At 35.8% G+C, this 20,842-nt stretch overlaps 2 protein-coding genes across 3 annotated transcripts in view; one reads left to right on the top strand and one right to left on the bottom strand.

Moving 5' to 3' along the window:
• LOC120326162 (MPN domain-containing protein-like) overlaps positions 1-20,842 on the bottom strand; it is a 135,831-nt gene that overhangs the window by 16,125 nt on the left and 98,864 nt on the right. The gene's annotated exons all lie outside the window — the stretch shown is intronic.
• LOC120326148 (sodium/calcium exchanger 3-like) overlaps positions 6,245-20,842 on the top strand; it is a 28,963-nt gene continuing 14,365 nt past the window's right edge. For both annotated transcript variants that reach the window (XM_039392386.2, XM_039392387.2), the window contains exons 1-4: positions 6,245-7,608; positions 11,538-11,648; positions 12,498-12,845; positions 16,037-16,200. In XM_039392386.2, the coding sequence (XP_039248320.2) occupies positions 6,310-7,608; positions 11,538-11,648; positions 12,498-12,845; positions 16,037-16,200 (1,922 nt within the window). In that variant the 5' untranslated portion in view covers positions 6,245-6,309. The remainder of the gene's footprint in view (positions 7,609-11,537; positions 11,649-12,497; positions 12,846-16,036; positions 16,201-20,842) is intronic.

Raw genomic sequence — 20,842 nt, 5'->3', positions numbered from 1 at the left:
TATTGCACTGTGCACTATTGGCAACACTGGGCTAAACAGAGATTATGAGAATTTGCCTTATGTTGTCACTCCGTGACAATTTTTCAACTTTATTTTAATTATCTGATATATTTCAATAACTATTTGCCTCAAAAACTGAGACGTCACTTTGGGGGTAGGGCCCAATATTTTACCAATTTGGCAGTTGATAGTTGCTTGTTGTTCTTTCGCAGCACTTCAAGAGATCTCGTCACTCCGTGACGTCACGGAGTGACATAAGTATGCCATTTTTTAAAAATATTATTTTTCTGTACGCGAAGTACTATAATATTGGGTTTGAACTGCAAATTCTTTCGTTTTGCCCTCCACTTACTTTGGATCTTACCCACAATATAACTTGAATGACCTGATTGAATGGCAATGGCAACTTTTTTAAACCTATCGATGACCAAAATATTTGACCTAACATGTGCCGGTTTTGAACAATATAAACGAACTTATTGTAGACTGCAATTGAAAAAATATGTAATCTGTTGGAATGGCAGAATAAATATGGCAAAATGCATCGTTTTGCAATATAATTCGACATTTTTGTAAAAGGCGTATGTGAATTCAAATAATTCACAAACAATATTAAATCTCAAGTTTTAACATCGACATCTGGATTTTGGTTTATATCCATTTATCGGGTTAACTCATAGGATGCTAAAAATATCGTGAAATGTAAAAAAAATATGATGTGTTTGTCAAAAATTGAAGATACTTCCATTTAGAAAACGCCAGTGCATCACTCATTGTCACCAATGATTATTTTTACGTGCCAGCTATATCATAAAGCTAGAAAAAGCAAAAATGATGCAATAACGAGTTTTCGCAGGGACATATTTATCACTGTCTTCTCGTTCTAAATATGCAGACTAAGAATACTGTGTTTGGGGCCTACTGCTTCTATGTGTGCTTTGCAAGTAGATGCAAGTACTACCTAACAAGAGAGACTTCAACGCAAAAGAAAATGCTTTTCTATGGTTAATAAATTAGATATCCAAATAACAAAAATCGTCGCATGGTACAAAGATTCCCAAACTGAATTGCATTAACAGATCCTCCAGATTCTGTATTTTGAATTGCCCATTCTTTGTCAAGTGACTGCAATAAGATTCCAGATATATAGGAGTGGAAAAGTCATGTCTGTTTCATGTTTCTGTGCAACATAGCTTTTTACTTAACTATATAGATTATTAAAGTTAGTGCTCTCGTTTAGCATATTAATAATATGAGGGAGACACAAGCAGAACGACAAAAATATATCATGTTTCCCAATTTCATGCTTAAATGTTTTGTAATTTCAAACAAATAACCAATTTTGACCTAATACAACTAATTGTTCAACATTCTTAATACCATTTTAATGATAAGGAATTTTTGTCATTCCGTGACATCACGGAGTGACATGCGACTAGTTGGGCCGTATAATTGGGCTGCTTCCTGAAAAATGTTTGTTGTACAATAAATGTAGAGATTAATATCTCTAGAATACAGAGACAAGTTATTATAATTGATATGTCATGAAGCTTTTGACGAAATTTGGTTGATATATCGCAGTCATTTTATGCATTCAACTTTTTGTCACTCCGTGACATCACATGTTTGGTCTCGTCGTTTGAAAAATATTTGGTTGAAAGTGAATTATAGTAAATACATCAGTGTTACTGCTACCAATTGGCATTCTAAAAATAGCAAACCACCAAGACCTTGATACAGTTAAATTGATTGAATGTGTGAAATGTCACTCCGTGACATTTATGGAATTGCTGACTACCGTTTTTTTCTTCTGAAGTCAACAAATGCTATTATTTTCCTAATTAACACAGGGAAGTTGCAAGTCGTTAAGATGGCTTCATGCTATAGCGGATCACAGCCTATCGTTCGATCATAATATTATTAAAAATCTGATCACCCAAACGAGCGAATTGTTGCGCCCCCATTAGGTTTGTTTTCTTCCTATTTTTAGCTTCATCTATTTTCAGTTCATCACAAATTGCGTGCATTAGGTAGGCAACCGATTTATTACGAAAGAACATGCAAAAGTCGAAAATTTCAGTAAGAAGAAGCATTTCTTATATTTGAAATGCAAGGCAATCAACTCTCGGCGTTAGCTGCCAAGGCTTTTCAACCACGCAGCCGTCGTTTCCGTATTATGTACTTGTGTACAAATCTTTTTTTGCTAACAAATATCAATCTGCGGTGATTCGATGATCCAAAAAAAGTTAACTGTTTGAACAAAAGATTAGATAAAAGACGGTGCGAAACGCTTACGACTATTTTTGACAAAACGTGTCCAATTCTATGAGAAACCCTAAACAAACATGTCTGCACGCACTAACTAGCGAACATGAGCATACAATTAGGCTTTTGAAAAAATATTTCTTTTGAGAAATGATTTTCATAAACAAAGAATATTAATTCCGAATGGAGTCCATTTAATGTCACAACAAAACGCAATATTCTTCTTTTGTTCAATAGTTGAACTCGAGAGCGTCCACAGCTAGACGCGTTACTTTATACTGCGCTTACGCACGCTTTATTGAAAAAGGCAACGCTTACAAATGGGTAATTATTGTGCGAACGTAAAGGTTGCGTCTACTATGAGTTGCGTCGCACACGCACGTAATGCTATTATATACGCCGTTAGTTCATTTGTGCTCCGTGTGGCGTATTTGTGCTGCGGCTTTTAGTATTCGGCAATATATTGTTGTTCGTAAGATTTAGTAGGATTCGTGAATGTTTCATCATGTTGTTGCTCCGCACTCGGCTTTCAGTATCCGGCTATATTATAATTGTTCATGAAGATTTGGCAGAATTCGTAAACGTTTTCTTATGTTGTTGCTCCGCACTAGTCTTGGAAGTACATTAATTACATCATTAGGAGATCGAATATTGCAAACAGAAAAACTGCACTGCAAACTTACCGTTGCGCCCGAGAGACAAGATAACTAACGCTATGACGAGTTTGAAAGGAGTTATTGGTGTAACCTACGCCTTTGTCTCGCAAAATTTTTCCGTGACGTTGGTCTTCAGAAGTGTAGATTGCTTTGCACCAAATGTTTATTATTCAGATGCACTTTGGTTGAACCTATCTCGCCCCGACAACCACCTATCATTATCCGAGGGCGATAACTTAGAACAGCTGATATGATATTAGTCGTGGATTACTTACACAATCGCGAAGTTTGTTGGCTGCAGCCTAGCAATGATGACAACACTGTTAATTATGCGAATTCGATATAATTCCACATATTTAGTGGAAAGTAGTTCTCGTGTCAATAAGGGGGTCAGTCACGGGTAATTTTTCCTATATGTTAACTCAATAATTTGGTCATGATTCATCCTTTCTTATTTATTCTAATATGAGATTTGCACTGTTATTTTGGCGAATCGAAATTTGGGAACGTTTAGTTAATTTCGATAAATCGGTGGCTACCATCAAAAATGCTGTGAAAACAAACCCAACATTCGTCCCAAATTTCTGTTTTCATTAGTGGCTTACAGACAGTGATGAATAATATTCGATAATAATTATTGTAAATCAGACTGGAAAGTCGGATTAAGACAATGAAATTATACACCGTATATATATATACATTGTAAACGATCAATTCATGGATAGTGTGGACAGAGCGTTGTAATCGCTGGGTCAAATTATTTCAGTCACCACCAACCTTTTTCGTAGCATTATCATATAACTATGCGTAACGCATTTCATTTTGTAAGTGTACCTATCTGATCTTCTGAGTAAAATATTTCTGAGACAACGCGCTATATCACCGCCGGTTGTTCGAACCTGATATGGTAGAGGTAAAACAGCGAAGTTTCCTGTGTGACCAAACTATCTGCACGCAGGGTGGAATAAGCTGTTCTTTTTAGCAAAACGTATAATTTTGCGTGTTATATACTTCATCATATGTCAGCCAAGTAGGCTACATACTTCCTGAATAATATTTAATTAATTGATTTTGTTGTAGATTTAAAAAATAAACCATCTAAGCAAAACTCGTCTGCTTTTTTGATGTCGTTTAATTTTGCGAATTTTACCATCTATATGACCTTGGCTATAATATTCTTCTTGATTCAAGTTTTGAGCCCAATTCATGTTAGTCGAGGCTTTCTGTTATTCTTCATTTTATTGCTTTTAACTTTATTACAAAATTTTGATTATGTTCCACGCGGAGCACTCAAATTTATTCAGGCGGAATAAGTAAATTTTTATTGCTGTGACATCTGGTTTTCGATAATTCAAATTGCGTATATTGTTCGCAAAATTAATCTCATCACCATAAAACGAAACAGTATCGTGAAAACATCCTATTATTCTAGTGAAAACCAACATAGTTGTTGGACACGAATTGTACATATGAATCGTTTTGCTGTTCCTATTCTTGTTGTTGGTATTTTTTTTCTTATCGTTATGGAAATCTCGCTTATTTCTTTATTTAACGGACCGATTGCTTTGAAATTTTCAGTGGTTAAAGATTGTATTTTTCCCTGGACGGCTATTATTTTTATTAAATTCAAAAATGTCTATGTGTTTCATGGGATTCGTTTTCTGTGTGCCATGACCTCATCAAAAAGGGCGCTGTGGCATAATTTCTATAGTTAATATTGGCCTAAAGTGAAAATCACCAAAATTTCGTGAATGTTTCGATAGATAGCAGAAGGGGAATAATCAACCAGGAGAAGCTTTCAGTTTGAATCGATTTGCACGAAAAACCTATAATAAATGAATAAAGAACGATTTTAGAGGATATTCTGTACTCTTAGTAACTGCTGTAGTACAATCCGCTGAGAACTTTTGGAATTATTCCAAAGTATACTGATGTAGTAACTAGTAACTCAGAGTTGAAATATTAGGTACACGGAGGTGTATCCACGGCGAATGGCTTTCTCGAACACTGTTTCGAGATCGCAATACAGATAGTATTCAACAAATAATCGTTACTGTTTGGCATGCACAACGTTGTCGGACCATGAAAAGAATATATAAATAATATTGTATGTGTGCAAGGATTAAAAGCTTAAGCCTTTGGCCGATACCAGTCCCCTGGCGCAAACAGTAGCCCATGTATGCTATTTCGGTGTCTATTTTGAAGTGATTTATTGAGTATATTCACAATATATACTTATTCGGAGAAAATAAAATTATACGTCAAACAGATTTGATACGAGTAAATTGAGCAATTCTCTAATTCTTGGTAAAGGCAGCAATAATTAGTCTAATAGAAGAAACCCAAAAAGTTCATATAATTCCTTCGAAAGGGTGTTTTATCGTAATGCAGTCTCATCCGCTGTATGCTGTGAATGTATTGGAGCAAGCTTTGTTTCATTTTGCTCGCTCATTGGGAATTCTCACTGTCGTTCAACACGGTGTATTGGCGCGTTTCACGATTTGTATTGTAAAAAATACCGCTCCTGCTAATCGCCTTATTATCTGTGACTCTGAAAAGCTGTGACTGAAGCGTCGACAACGCCTTGAACGCGTTGATAGGTCTCACTCGGAATGGCGTCGTCCCCTAAAGACGTAGAAAACGACAGCTGCTCCGGCTGTATCTCAAGCGAAGAGCGCAGCCTGCAAGATTCAATATCGCTGGGCACAGCCTTGAGTTCAGTGGGTAGAAATTAGCAGGCAAAGTTATTTTCGATATTGCATGAAGGATTTACAACAATCCTCGACAACTGTTCATTTCTAAGTTCATTTGCGCTCACCAGACCAGAGCGCACGGCTTATTGCGTCAAGTAAAGCCAATCAATCGAATCTCCAATATGTGCCACATGACAGACAAATCAGTTCGTCGTGAGAGACCGCAGTTATTTAAACCAGGCCGCCTTTTCGTGCGCTGATCAATTGCGGACCTGCGTATTGCATGCGAATATTAGTCGTTGTTCATATTCTTTCATTCTGCGTGTTTTGCGTCAAGAGTAATTTAAGAGTATGTGTTTGTTTTACCTCCAGTGCCATTGTAAATATTTTAGTATTGAATGTAGCTGAATGCATCAGAATCGATTTAATCAAACTACTTGCGGTGTATCAGATATATACGTTACTTTCTGTTTAGCCTTGCATGTACGATCAGTATTTCTACTAATATAAGCATTTGATTTGGTTGGTTGGTAGTCACAAGATTATTGCGAGTGCTTGCGGAGCAATGGCAAGATAAATACTGTTTGACGTGCTATCTTTATACCTTACAATATTGTTATATTTACAGCTCAATAGTACAGTATGTTCTGATACATTTTAGTCTAAAATTTCCGGATAGCTACTAGAATTTTGATATGGATTCACAAAACACCGCGACTTACAACACGACGGATCAGAGGACTATACTTTCAATGAATTTGGACAGTTGTTGCCGGAGGCAACGTACCAACTTTACGACGCCTCACTATCTGACACACCGGGGGAAACTAGCCATTGTTGGCATTTTTGTATTTCTATATTTTTCCTGCCCAGTATCGGCTCAAAATACATCAGCCTCGACGGAAGTTGATGATTTAAATTCTAGATGCAATCAAACAAGGGTATGCAAAAGGGGCGTCTTTTTACCAGTATGGCCACCTACCGAGGTCGATCTAATCCCGACTGCCGACAAAGTGGGCCGAGCTTGCGTATATTTTTTCAGTTTATTTTATCTGTTTCTTGGTGTGTCGATCATAGCTGATCGGTTTATGGCATCCATCGAAGTCATAACTTCAAAGGAAAAGGAGGTCACTGTAACCAAACCAAATGGCGAAGTAATCGTGACAACTGTAAGAGTTTGGAATGAGACTGTGTCTAATCTTACTCTTATGGCCCTGGGATCTTCTGCTCCTGAAATTATGTTGTCTGTTATTGAGGTTATTGGCAAAGGTTTCACTGCTGGAGAACTTGGACCTTCTACCATTGTAGGTAGCGCGTCCTTCAATCTATTTATCATCATTGCCATTTGTATGTACGTTATACCTGATGGTGAAATCCGAAAAGTCAAGCATCCTCGCGTTTTCTTCATCACCGCAGTTTGGAGCATAATGGCATATATTTGGCTATACCTCATATTAGCTGTGTTTTCGAAGGGAGTTGTTGAAATTTGGGAAGGGGTTGTCACCCTACTTTTCTTTCCAATGCTGGTTGTTTTGGCTTGGATAGCGGACCGACGTTTGCTGGTATACAAATACATGTACAAACGTTATCGCAAGCGAAAGCATGTTATCGTAGAAACAGAAGGTAGCGCAACTGGAGAACTCCGTGACATGGTTGGGGCCGAAGAAATGCGTCACCTTGGAAAGGGCAGTCAGGCAGGAACTCTAAGCCGAAGTAGCGACAGTTTAGAAGGAAATATCTCCATAAAATTTGACGGGGACGAGGATGCCACATGGGATACAGAAGCACAAAAACGGGAAATGATTCGTCTTCTTCGAAATTTAAAAAAGAAACATCCAGAGGCTGACATGCAGGACTTGGCTAGAATGGCTAACTTGGAATCGTTGAATCAACAGCACAAAAGTAGAGCTTTTTATCGCATCCAGGCCACCAGAAAGATGACAGGAGCGGGAAACATACTGAAGACGAAATCTGATCATGCTAATAGGGATTTGGTAAGTTTCCTCTCGCACTATTTATTTTTTATATTGTGGTCGTAGGTTACGACTAAACTACCATAAAATAAGCTCTTCTGTCCTTTTTTGTTGGGGTCAATGTATGTAAGACCCACTTTTTAGTGCTCTACGACCAGAGGTAAATGATGTCTCTTATATATAGGCTATATGCCAGATTTCAGTTGTCTGAAATACCAATAATGCAATTAACCTCCAGGAGAAACCAATCGAATGGCGGCAAGTTTGTCGTGATATATTATTTATCACGTAATAATACCATATATTGCTTTGATTGCTGGTTTGTATATAACATCAATACCTTAAATATCGATCCACATTTGCTGCCTTTTACAATAGCATGGGTATTTCTTTTATAAGTTTGATGCAATGCAAATATTCATTCTACCAAATAATATTTATCATATTTTCGAAATTAGTCGCGCTTTTAAAAGAGGTATTTCGATGGAAATTGTACCTTTCCGAGCTTATGGGTTTGGTGTTGGGTATTTTCTTTAAGTATAACATCACTTCAATTCAAGCTCCCGAAACAGGCAAAAATGTTGTGTTTGACCATGAATTGCGTGTAAATTTTGTTTTGTTTAAACCCGTCAAGAGTACCCGTTGAAGTACAATAGCCATCTGCTGCGATACTCCCATTGTGGACGCAAATTATACGCATGGGGTAAGATAAATTGATTTTTCTTGAAAACTTTCGCCGCTGTCCTATTCAGCTCGCAACCATATAAAATCGTTTGAATGTGCATGACCGAGTTTGAATGAAACAAACTTGATACAAAAATACGCGACCCACTTCAAGGCAAGCGTGTAGCACTGATTAATTTGGTCATTGCAGATGTGTTGGTGATTTTTCACAACCTTGTAATCGATAAACTTAGCAGAATTGAATAAAACCAAACACCTGCACCAGGCAACAATTGGGCGATACGAAAAAATGCTTCGAATTCTTGTTACAATATCAGATTTAAATTGGTAATCCTCAATCATAATGTCATTAAATTAGTGCGGAAAATTTTCAAAAAATTTTGGCACTCATCGATCCCCGATGGCATATTTTTGTTTGAAATAAAGGGGCAATAAAACACCTAGCCCACGGAGCAGGGTTTCGGAGAATTCCAATTCCAAATGGCCATTCTTTTTGATTTAATGGAATTCATGATATGCATAGAACGTGACATTTTGAAACAATTTTTGGTGTGACGTGAAATTCGTACGGAGTCTGCTGTTATAGATTTTTGGCTTTGCTCGTCTGATTACCTCATTATAATTGCATTGTGTTTGAACTCGGGATTATGTATCTACAAAGCGCCTCATATTCTCAAACCCTTGGTGTAATCGGGTTAATACAAGCGGGGCTTCTGAAAAGGTATAATAATCGGATAATATTCAGGTCTTTTCAAATCTATCAATATTATTCACCTTACATCTACGACATGATCTATGAGTCGCTAATATGTTATGCTACATGGATATGCGTGGATATGTTCAATCTCACGATCATAATCGTATGCTTCCACGTTAAAGTTGGTATATTGAAAGTATCCAGATGTGACACGTGCATGTGTTGTTATACGTAGCAATAACTATATATGACAGTAGCAAGGAATTGGTTTGCATTCGAAACACTTATGATGACAGTTGATGTGTCATCGTTTGGCTGTTTTGTCAACAATTTATTGCAAATTTTCAATTCCCGCGAAGCATATTTCAAATTTCCCTTCTATTTTGGTTAACTTTATATTTTTCAAGCATAAGTTAGTTAACTTCTAGGGAGTAGAAAATGTTAGCCATTGCCCAAATGCAATCGAACAATTACGTTTCCCAAAGGTTGTTATGTGGAGGCTGGCAATGCACTTGTGAATACCGTGGAAGTAGATTGGAAATCGATTTTTAAGGAAAATGCGAGTAGTGAATCGTTCAGTTTGCTATTGATTGAAAAAACGCGCATATTGTATAATAAACCACGCGTCAGATGCGATCTTGTCTGAATGTACGTATTTGTACCGCATCGCGTTTCATCTTCGCTTTTCAATTTTTGGGCCTCCAACTGGGCATTGTAACTGACATTATCATTACTCTCATGTTATACATCCTAGTCACAAGACTCGAGAGTCATGAAATACGAGTTGGTTCCTTTTTATATTAAATTAACCGTAAATCATTTTCAGGTTTCTCATGTAAATGAATCTTTCTCATAAGCGATTTTTTTTTACCCCAAAACAAATTTTCTGATCAGCGATTGAATATGTTTTTAACGAACTGTTGAACTTGCTGCATTGTACTCAATTTATAAGATTGATAATTAAGAAATTTACACAAAATGAATGATGTGGGCACTGATTACCATCGTCTCTCGCCGTCTTACTCAATGAATTATGCATGAATCTTGTCATAAATTTGTGAGGCAACAAGATAGCATCGTGACGAATTTAAAATATGGCATCGCTCAACGGATATCTTTCTGCGGAAAATCTAAAATTACAATTACTCCACGTCCTTATCATGCGTGAAACCACTAAAATTCTTATTATTTTGAACATTTCACGCCACTGAGTAAGTTGAGTCATTTCCGATATACACAAAACTAGGTAGGATTTGAAATAACATTGGTTTCGACTCCAGCACCGGAGTTTCATTTTTGACTTCTGATCTGCGTTTTAGTTCCATAGCCTCTGATGTTTTTCTGACATGTCGCAATGTCGATTTTTTTCATCCGTTAAATACAATTTCATCCACATGCCCAAATGCTGTTTTGTGGCAGTGGGACTAAAAACCATGATATACGGGTTCCAAATATCAATATTCATTTTGCTATTTTTTGTTATTCAAATTTATTTGAACCTTACAGTAACAGACTAAATATTAAAAAAAATATAGTAAGGAAATGATCAAGGTTATAAAATATATAGATAGTTTAGGAGCTGAAGCCACTCCGACTTCAGCTCCATCTTTTATTGTGAGCTTGGTTTCCAACTCGCACAAAATGTAACAGTCTCAGCTCCCACACATCCATCGTGGTTGAATGTGTCGAGAAAAGCATTCCAGAAACTGTCCAAGTTGGCCCAATCTCTGTAAGTGTTGTTGTACCATTGCAAAATTAAATGCGATCTGGATCAAGGCATCAGAACTCCAGACTCATTTGGAAATATTAACTTAATTTCTATTATTTCCCATAACATTAGACGTTTGAAGAAGTAATTTTCTAATCATTTTTTGATTGTGAAAAGGTCGTCACAAATTCACTTTAAAAGAGTGATTGATATTATATGATAGTCTTGATGTTTATTTTATGCAGCAAATCCAAAGATTTGGAAATGATAATTGAGGCGAAGGCTGCGTACGGAAATTACTACAAAAGTTACAAAAATATAAATTTCATTGGATTGATTCATTGTAGCTATATAAAAGCCAAAAAAACACGCATTTGATGTTTTCAGCTAAATACAATGCGGTGATTAGGTTCTTCTGGATTACCGCTTATGTTAAAAGCACTGCTGCGGTAAATATAAATGAAGACTGGCCATTTAAATAATCCTCAAAATCTTTTAAGAGAGTTGAAGTATCTTTCCATTAAGTTCGCCGCTCTTCGCGAACGATCGCTGAATAATTGCTGTTATATTATATTACATGTCGTGAATTGAAGACAAATTCATAGTTTAACTTGCATATCGTCGAACAAATAGATTTAATTTCGTACACAAGGATTAAAAATTTTCTTCCTAATTTTTGGTTATTCGAACATACCTAATATAGTATTTATTTCTTATTTGTGATGACTTGTAACTAAATGTGAAAAATTGAAAAAAAAATGTTTGTTGTATGATTATAATGTTAAAAAAGTATTTTTCCAGTATATATACAAGTTTAATATGGTAAATAAATATATATATTATATCCATGGTTAATTTCAGAGCGACAGCCTACAGATAGTGACTGATGACGCAGATGACCTGATTACCAAGATTTCGTTCGATCCCGCGGAATATAAAGTAATGGAAAACTGTGGATGCGCCGAGCTTGAGGTAAGACTACGAATTGTAGATCATATGAAATAAATTACTCAGTGAGATAACGGTTGATGAATTGCTGTATTGGAGTGAAATTGGGTGACGCAATGTCAGTAAATTAATGTGTCTGAACTGCTCATTTTTGATTAAATTTCGAAATGATTTATCGTTTATGAATCTATTTTCAAGGTAGATAATAGAGCAATAAAATATATTCATGAAATTGTACCATAAAGTTTTTACAAGTTAGTCCTTTAGAATAATAATGACATATATGAAACGGCTGTTTGTAGTTATTGAAATGAATACTATTCCAATATGTATCAAGTGAATCCAGTAAATGAAAAAATATTTTAATTGTGGAATTACATTAGTTGTTGGGGAATGGAATCTTTTTACTCGTAAACAAAAATAAATGCTTTTATAAATCAAACGAATTTTACACTCAATATGGTTTCCATGAATATTTATCCTTGTGCGATTAAATCCTTCCTCCTTATTGACATTTTATTAAATTTGAGGTAAAATTGTATATTTGGAGTTCAGATTTAATATCAAACGTACTCTGTTATTATTGCATTTGCAATTATTGGTTATCGTAATAGTAAAATAACTGATCTGAAACAGCATGGGCAATTTAGGCCTAACAATGAGCTCGAATTGAATGGAATTTGTCGGTGAATGACTCCTGTTAATATTTTATTACGACATTCACGCACTGCTTATCAAATTTATACTCCTTATGTTTATTCTAATTCTTGACCATCTTTGTTAAGAGTTATGAGTTATATCGTTTCATGACTAATTTCCTTATACCTATCGTACATTTAATATATATTTTAAGATGTTTGTTTCTTACTTCAGGTGGTCAGACGAGGGGGAGATCTTAATACCACTATGTGTGTGGATTACCGCACGGAAGATGGAACTGCCAACGCCGGGTCTGATTACGATTTCACGGAGGGTACTGTCATCTTCAGGCCTGGAGAAACACTTCACATGATCAAGATTCCTATCATTGACGACGATATTTTTGAAGAAGATGAATATTTCCGCGTAACATTGAGTAATGTTAGGCTGTCGGAGAATGCGAACGGTTCTCAGGGTCTAGCGAGTAGAACAGTTCGTCTCGAACCACCTATTGTAGCAACCGTTGTTATTCTCGACGATGACCATGCTGGTGTCTTCTCTTTTCCGGATCCTTCAGTGACAGTGAGTAAATATAGAGAAATATTCCATATATCGGTTCGATTGTACAGCATTTTTTTTGACATATAACATAAATTTACATATGTTGCAAAAGGTTTGTGTACAAATAAGGCCACTGTAATGCAATTATGTAAATTAAGCAACAAATAGGCATCTGTCAAACATCTGTCGGTATCGAAATAAATTTGAATATGATTTTTGTAATTCAATTTATATTCTGAAGTCTATTATGACAAATCATACCGCGGAATATATATTAGTTTGCTGTGGAGGAGGTCATTCAAATGGCAATTGCGACATAGAGATGTCCAGTACTTGAAGCTGTCATTGTCTTGATACATTCCTACATTTGTTTTACTGCCTATGCCACTCGCAGAGCACGTTTACCCTAAGATGCGCTTGTAACTATATCCGCCATTATTACGTTTTTCTCAGTCCGCAAATTTATGGATACAATGGATTCGTATTAGGTTTGTTCGCTTCTATTTATCACGTCCAGAAATAGATCAGCGTACTTGTTTTGTTGAAAGACATTGATATCCTTTATGTCTTATCTTTTGCCGTGGGCCATTGAAAAATGCGTGATAGATATCCGCGAATGCGTGTTGCTTTGTATGTAGTGCGTCACGTGCGTAGATGGTAACCGCGATATAAAGCTTCACGCGGATTTGAAAATTCCACAATGCCGCTACATTTTAGTATGGTAACGCCACGCAACATATTTTTCCCCTGCTCCTGCTTTTCCACACAGGACCGCATTTTTCAAATGATATTATTATTTGTAATATTTTATTTATTATTTGAAGAACAGCCCAAATAAATATTTTTGCAACAATGTGTGCTTCGCTGGGAACGTCTAACATATACTAGATTGAAAGTTCGGATAACAATTTGCTCATTTTTGATTTGATTTTCGCAATCATTCTATTTGGTGTCAAACGAAAATGGTTTAACTTTTAGTCGATCGGCGTGCGGTTAATTGCTTAATCCCCCAAACCTCTTAAATACAGCTCAGAAAACCTGAGGTCACCGTAATTTAATGAGGTCTTGAATTATGCATTTCACTCAATCAACTTTCCTTATTTCTCTTCCGGTTGAACGGCGATGTCATGTGAAATCATATAATGATAATACATTGTTACAAAATTTGTTGTCTTTATACAATGGTTAACATGCAGTGCGCTTAATACAAATTTCAGTATCCTTTAACGCCATTTGATTGCCAAAACTTGTCTTGAAGTGGGCTTTGCGCCTTGTCAACATTCCGTTCCATTCATTTGTTGCAAATCATGGTAATCTGCTAAAGTTTTATATAGTAAATATCTTATAGTAAAATGATATTGTGGCCATTTCAAGCTTCGAAATGGAATTCAGAGTCCATTAATTTTAACCTGGCGTACAATTTGTACACTTTCAGAAAACTGTTGATTTGTCTACAACCCTATATCTTGCATATTTAATGACTTCTGTCATTTTCAAAACTCCATCGTGTTCTTCGATCCGCAGATAAAGCTTAACTAACGAATTTTAGATTTGTATCCAAACAGTCTTAAGTAGTTTTTAGCGTTGTTTCTTTTTTAATAAAGTCTTGAATTAATATTTACTTTTAAAATTAGTTGTAGATTGGTAATGGGATACTTTTTAATGCAACAGTTTGCCACAAGTTTTGCATTTTATTCAGTTTCTGGCCATCGCTTGTATCTAATCAATATTTGATCGTAGTCCATTATTTGTTGTGAGTCTGGCTTTTCAACAGAAAAGTATTTAATTATGTATCATAAGTCCTAGGGTATGCAATAGTTAATCACCTGCTCTCAAGGTAATAAATTCAATTTGATGCTTTGGTTATTGATAATATATATCATAATTTACGTTTTTTTATTCGACACAACGTGATATATTTGTTCTAAATTTCTCAGTTAATAAGATGTCTTCAGACAGATTAATGATGGGTTGATTGATTTGAAAAAATATCGATTTGCAGTGTATAATCAAAGATACAAATGTATAGCCGTAACAAACCAAAATAACTTATAACTCTTTTGCTTTCTCGAGTCGTATTTTTCTCAATTTCTGGCGAATAGATTTTTTTCTTTAAATGTAATACGAACAATAACCCCCGATAAATTTTCTCGACAATAGTGAACCGAATTCAAAAAATGTGCTTTAATCCAATAATAATTTACCCCATGCAAGAGTTGAAAGGGTATCTGGCTATCTGCATTATGAGAGGTGTGGACTGTGGAGCGATATAATGATGGTTGTTCTTCAGTTCACTCCCGTCTTGCTGGAAGCCACAATTAGATAAAGATTAATCAAATTTCTATCACCACAATATCGGCAGTAACTGTAGGTTAACTATAGGTGCAACACCCATGATACCGATCTTCATCTGCTTTGTGGTACGCTATTTGCCGATACATTCGACAGCTGAACCAATTGAAGCGAAATTTCTCTTCGGCCTTTCCATCAACTCATTTGGAGGAATTGGTCTAGCTTGATAGAAATGTATTAATACGAGGAAGGAACGGATATATAACAATATTTTATTCGACATATTCACGACCCACAGTTGGCTATCATATTCTTCCTCCGTTGAAGTTGATCTTCCTAATGTTCTAAGTTCTGTGAGTCGCTTTGGGAATATTTCCCTCCCATTGATCCAATCTTTATATATAGCATATCATTCACTTAGACTTGAAAATGAAAAGAAATGATCTGGATTAAGCTTCAGATTTGTCATGATGCTATTTTAGAAGGGTTGTTGCGAGAATAATATGTGCACATTCATGTCGAATATCTGGTCTTCACGGTTGAATTGTATTCAATGCCAACGTTTTTATTTTTTGTAATTTGAAGTATAAACATGATTTAAAATGAATGATTTTAAAGAATGCGGTAGTTGTCTGATAGTTTTCAGTGAAATCACAAACATTCGACCAAATTACAATCTTCGAGATAGAATAGCGCAATGATCTCATACCGCTTCAGATGTGAATGTCATATACGCCACTAGGATATTGAATGAGATAATGTCACAATATTATATTTGTCATTTTGTATTTGATGATAAATAATGTTTGAATATGCCAAATACAATACGATTACCTTTGAGTCTTTACTCAGTAATATATATATATATATACATATAAACTTTGAATTATTTCGTTAGCAAATTGATTTGTTATCTTTAGGTCAGCGAGAGCGTTGGTATACTGAGTATTCCAGTGAAGAGAGATTCTGGAGCAAGAGGATGCGTTACAATTCCGTACAAAACTGTCGCCCACACCGCCACCGGGGGTGGGGAGGATTATGTAGATGCCTTCGGGGAGTTGGAATTTGAAAACGACGAAACAATGTATGTGTTTTCTAATTATATATATATATATATATGTTCGAATGTGTATTCAAGTTTGATATATTGTTCGAAATAGTCTTGGCCAACTCAAAACACCACGTTTGAACGCTTCTTATTACTCTTCAAGTTTGACTATGTACCTGATTCAACCGCAACATGATTTTGATTTTTAATGAGATTTTGATGGTGAATTCTCCAATTCGAACAATATTAAGGGCTAAAATTAGGACCCCATGGGAAATTTCCACCTTCATTATGAAGGTAATCGCAGATTTGAGGGCGCCCTTGCGAATTAATTAAAATTAACCTAAACTTGCAACGAGTGGATCGTTCAAGCCAGATCAATATGCGAATGTGTTTAGCACCTTTTTAACGTCACGTTTGCATTTAGCAACGCCATGTCAGTTTCGAGCCTATCTTCTACTATATATATATATAAAGCATTTGAAGAAAAATATTCATTCGTGCTTTAAAGATATACTTCTCCTCATAAAAGTTCACTATAAATAGCTTCCCAATTTTTTGATGTTTTGGTTTAAATTGGCACCACTGCTGCGTGCAAAGTTGAGTTTATTTTTAGGCATTTCCCATTTGGACATGATGTTTGGAACAGTCGATTATCTCTAATATATATGATTAGGTTACAATAGTTTTTACAATTTTTACGCACATTAGGAGAATGCTAAAATCATAAATTAAATCTTCATTTATTTTTTAAATTTGGTAAGATTTAAATAATCTATCGCACAGCAAAATCATTATTGACAAATGTGGGAGTGATTCAATAAGTTATTTCGAAGTTTACAGATATACGTATATATCGTATGTTCTTATTTTGTATTTCCACCAGTTTTCAATTATTGTTCTTCCATACCCACCATTCTTTATCACAACAATTTACGTGTTGATAATCATAAAACGGACTCAGCAATTGTAGGAAATGCATTTGGCAGTTTAGTATTGATATATAACAGGCTTCTGAATGCGGCGTATTTTAAATATAGTCTTATATACTTATCAACATATCGATGTAGTGGTGTTTAAATTTACCACAGTCCACAGGCACATCCTTCGAAGCAACCGAGCGTATATAATTTGAAATTTTATTAGCATAGTTTCAATCTGTGCCTGACTCGTCGTTCTGGGCATTTTCCGTTGTAATTTGCCTGTACTCTATTTGACAGAGCAGTCGAGTTTGTCAACGACGTTCCCCTGAGACTTCTTGACATTGGCCACGAAACATCTGCCATACAGAGTTGTATTACGTTTTTTGTCTTCATAATTTTCACGAATAATATATTTCGTTTGCCAGAACTTATTGTATAAGAATAACATAGGCTAAAATTAATACAAAATCAATGTACTTGTCCACCCACCCGCTGCATCTAAATATTGAAGTCGAGTTTCATCTATTAACTTGAAATGACCGTATTCAATTTTTTGTATCCCCTGTCGGAAACTTCGCTTATATCGGTGGATTTCACTTTAGTGAAGGGTTCTCAATGTTATATGGTTCTGGTTCCTATTAAATTTGCAGCTTTGCGAAAATGAAGATATATGTTCTTAGGGTTTGAAAACCCAAGTCTATTTATGTTATTGTGTCTTCTTTCTAAGGATGCAACGATATAAATTTCAATTACTACAGTATTGTATAACCAGACCAGCAAGAATTGACCCAACTCAACGAAGTTTTTATGATTCTGTAATATCTATTTTGATTTATTTATATGAACTTGTACTCTGTTAGTTGCCTGCGATCCGATAAGATCTTGACGTTGCACTGACGTTGCTGAGTTTACGTCTGTTGAATATTGAATAACCGAGAGCAATTTCAACCTTATATTAACCAACAGAGATATCAGCGAAAATTCTACGTAAAACTGTTATTAAATCGATCAAATGGTTATCAAATGCGATTTAAGTGGTACATGATAGAGTCAGAATCACTTGAATAATATACTAATGCATTCATTCAAAAGCCGACCGGTCCGTTACTAAACAGCGAATTATGCCTTGCCTGTGCGATTATATCGTGAAATAACAGGACGCGTGGAAGAATGTGTGGTAGGTTGGGTTTTGAGTATGAGATAATCTTTACCATTTTCAAACATTCAAATTTTCCTTTAAAACCATTTTATGAATCTTGAATTACGTGTAGATTTGCATATCTGAGTAGATAATATATCATCATTTTGTCTCCTGTCTCGTACATAATCCGAAACATATGGTAGTGATGGCATATGGTTACATATTCTTCCATGATACTAACGAAAGAAAGTCGTTTCTAGAAAACATACGTTTTGCTTCAAACACATAATGGACTTGTCGAGTATGGCCACAACGTTTCCCTCCATACAATGTAACCCCAAATCCCTGCTGTCTTGGACTCAACAATGTTTTCGTTCATACGTTAATCTATTTTTTCATGAATTAGCGACAGTTTTTCAAATACAAAGCTCTTGCTAATCAAAAGTGTGAAAAACCCTTGCAGATATACAGTGCTGAAATGTGGATCTTTTACGAAATATGTTTTTGAAATATAATTAACATGTTATCTGTTCGTCCCAGACAGTCATGTTCTCTTACTCCCAACACGAATTGTCTTCCACAATTTTTCATCATAAGTTTGTTCTAACGCATGTAAAATAGTGATTTTGAGCGGCGGCAGTAAACTATAAATTACCCCAATATATTCAAATGGACCCTGGTTCAAGATTCATAATATGTATTAGGCTTACATTGCGACTTATGGGTCGCAGTTCACCCTATGGTTTTATTTGCACAAATAATGAAGTCCCCTCGGCGTAGCTTCCATTTTCAAGTCGTCTTCGTGATATTCCTGCAAGAACAAGGAAAGTTTGGATAAGAATGTTGAAAATACTAGATTCTCGAGATCGTAGGTTTCCTCGGCGTGACCTATCACAGTATGTCTTTAAAGGCAGTTTTTGATCCGGGTGCGTGTCCTACACACGAATCAAGTCAAAAGGACAATATTGATTACTCGAACACAAAATGTAATCACGACGACTCGGTGCCATTTTAGCCCTACTCCAGGTTCAGGTTCAAGTGCGGTAGAGTATTTCAGAACACATCATCATTCACTGATGGTTAATACTAATTAAGTTCAATGTTTTACAATTCAGATATTACAAAATTTCAATAAATAGAATGTTACCTAGTATATACGCTCGTTTTCAGCCCTTATTCCTAACGTTTTATGACTGCATGATAATCGGGAATCAAAAATCCGCCAAACCTTGTGTTATATAAGCAGATTAGTAGGTTTCGGATAAAAACAAAATTCCTAAATGCCACTTACAATTTTTTTAGTAATGAAATAACCATGAACAAGAGAAAAATTGACAGAATTGTTAATTTCTGGTCTATACGTGGGTTCTTTCTACTATTGATCAATAGCAAAAACGATTGAATCTAAATTCCAGATATGTTGAAATGTTGTTTTTTCGTGGTGGAGTCCAAGTTCCTCTTCTTGATTTAGCGCTTAATATAACATGTGCTAAGTTGGTTATATTATTTGTACAGGGAAGTCTTCGATATTAAATAGCATGCCAAGAAAACAGCTTTGGCGACAATAAATTATAGGTTTTACGTTGACACCATTGATCTATTTAATTCTACGCGCTCGATGGAACGACTCGATCAGCCTTTTCAACACTAACAAATTGGTTCTATAAATTGGTCGTAAGTCATTTAATGTCTTTAACAAGACGGCTGGCTAACTCCGTGTTCTTTTTTTGACCCCATGACACAGATGGCTTAGTAAAACTGCTAACTCGAATCAGCTGTTCCCATTTCGGTCTATTCTAACGGCCTAAGTTTATATATAGACCATCTAAAGGCTCCACAGATCGGTCGCTGATTGGGAATTGGCGCCCGATTTGCCCTCGCAAGTGATGAGGTCATCGACGATATACCGGTACGCGGTTTCCCAAGGTCGCCTCATTGTCGGCTGCGGCAGACTGTGATATCTGCACAGAGTATTTGCACGAATGTTTTCAAAAAGCCTTTGCTGGTGGACCGCGGCTAAAATTGTGTTTAGAATAGTGCTGATTGAGAATATATATATATATATTGTCCGGAAAATAATACTGATAAAAATAAAAGGACGCTTAACTACTAATATATTACAAAACTATACAACGATGTTCACGTGGTTGTTATTGTTTCAAGAACTTTTGCTGATAGGCCATTCATTTCTGTTGTGATATTCAGATTAAAAGGTAAGGAGAATAACAATAAATGCTCTTTTCCAAAGGCGTTAGAACACAGATGTTTTCAGCGTTGTAAACAAAATCCCTGCTAATACAATATTCATCGACACACGTTAATTCGAATAATTTTGTCATTCACTGTAATTAGACAAACTTGATCATGCACGGTCACGGCAAGAATAAAAAATTGTTTTTACGTTGAGCCAAATCTGCAGGTACGTGTCAATTTAAATCCAATATTGAATATCGCTTTCCGCAAAGTGTAGAATATCTAAGCGTAAATGTGTCTGAAGGTGCAAGTTTACTTGTACGTCTATTTACGTCCTTTAGCACAATCGACTTAGCCGATCCCAACTCTCCGGCGTAGAATGCGTGACGTTTGCAAACGCACGGAAAGTGTTGAATGTAAC

This window comes from Styela clava, chromosome 4 (assembly GCF_964204865.1).
Source record: "Styela clava chromosome 4, kaStyClav1.hap1.2, whole genome shotgun sequence".
Classification (NCBI taxonomy): Eukaryota; Metazoa; Chordata; class Ascidiacea; order Stolidobranchia; family Styelidae; genus Styela; species Styela clava.
This window is presented reverse-complemented; position numbering and strand designations above follow the sequence as displayed.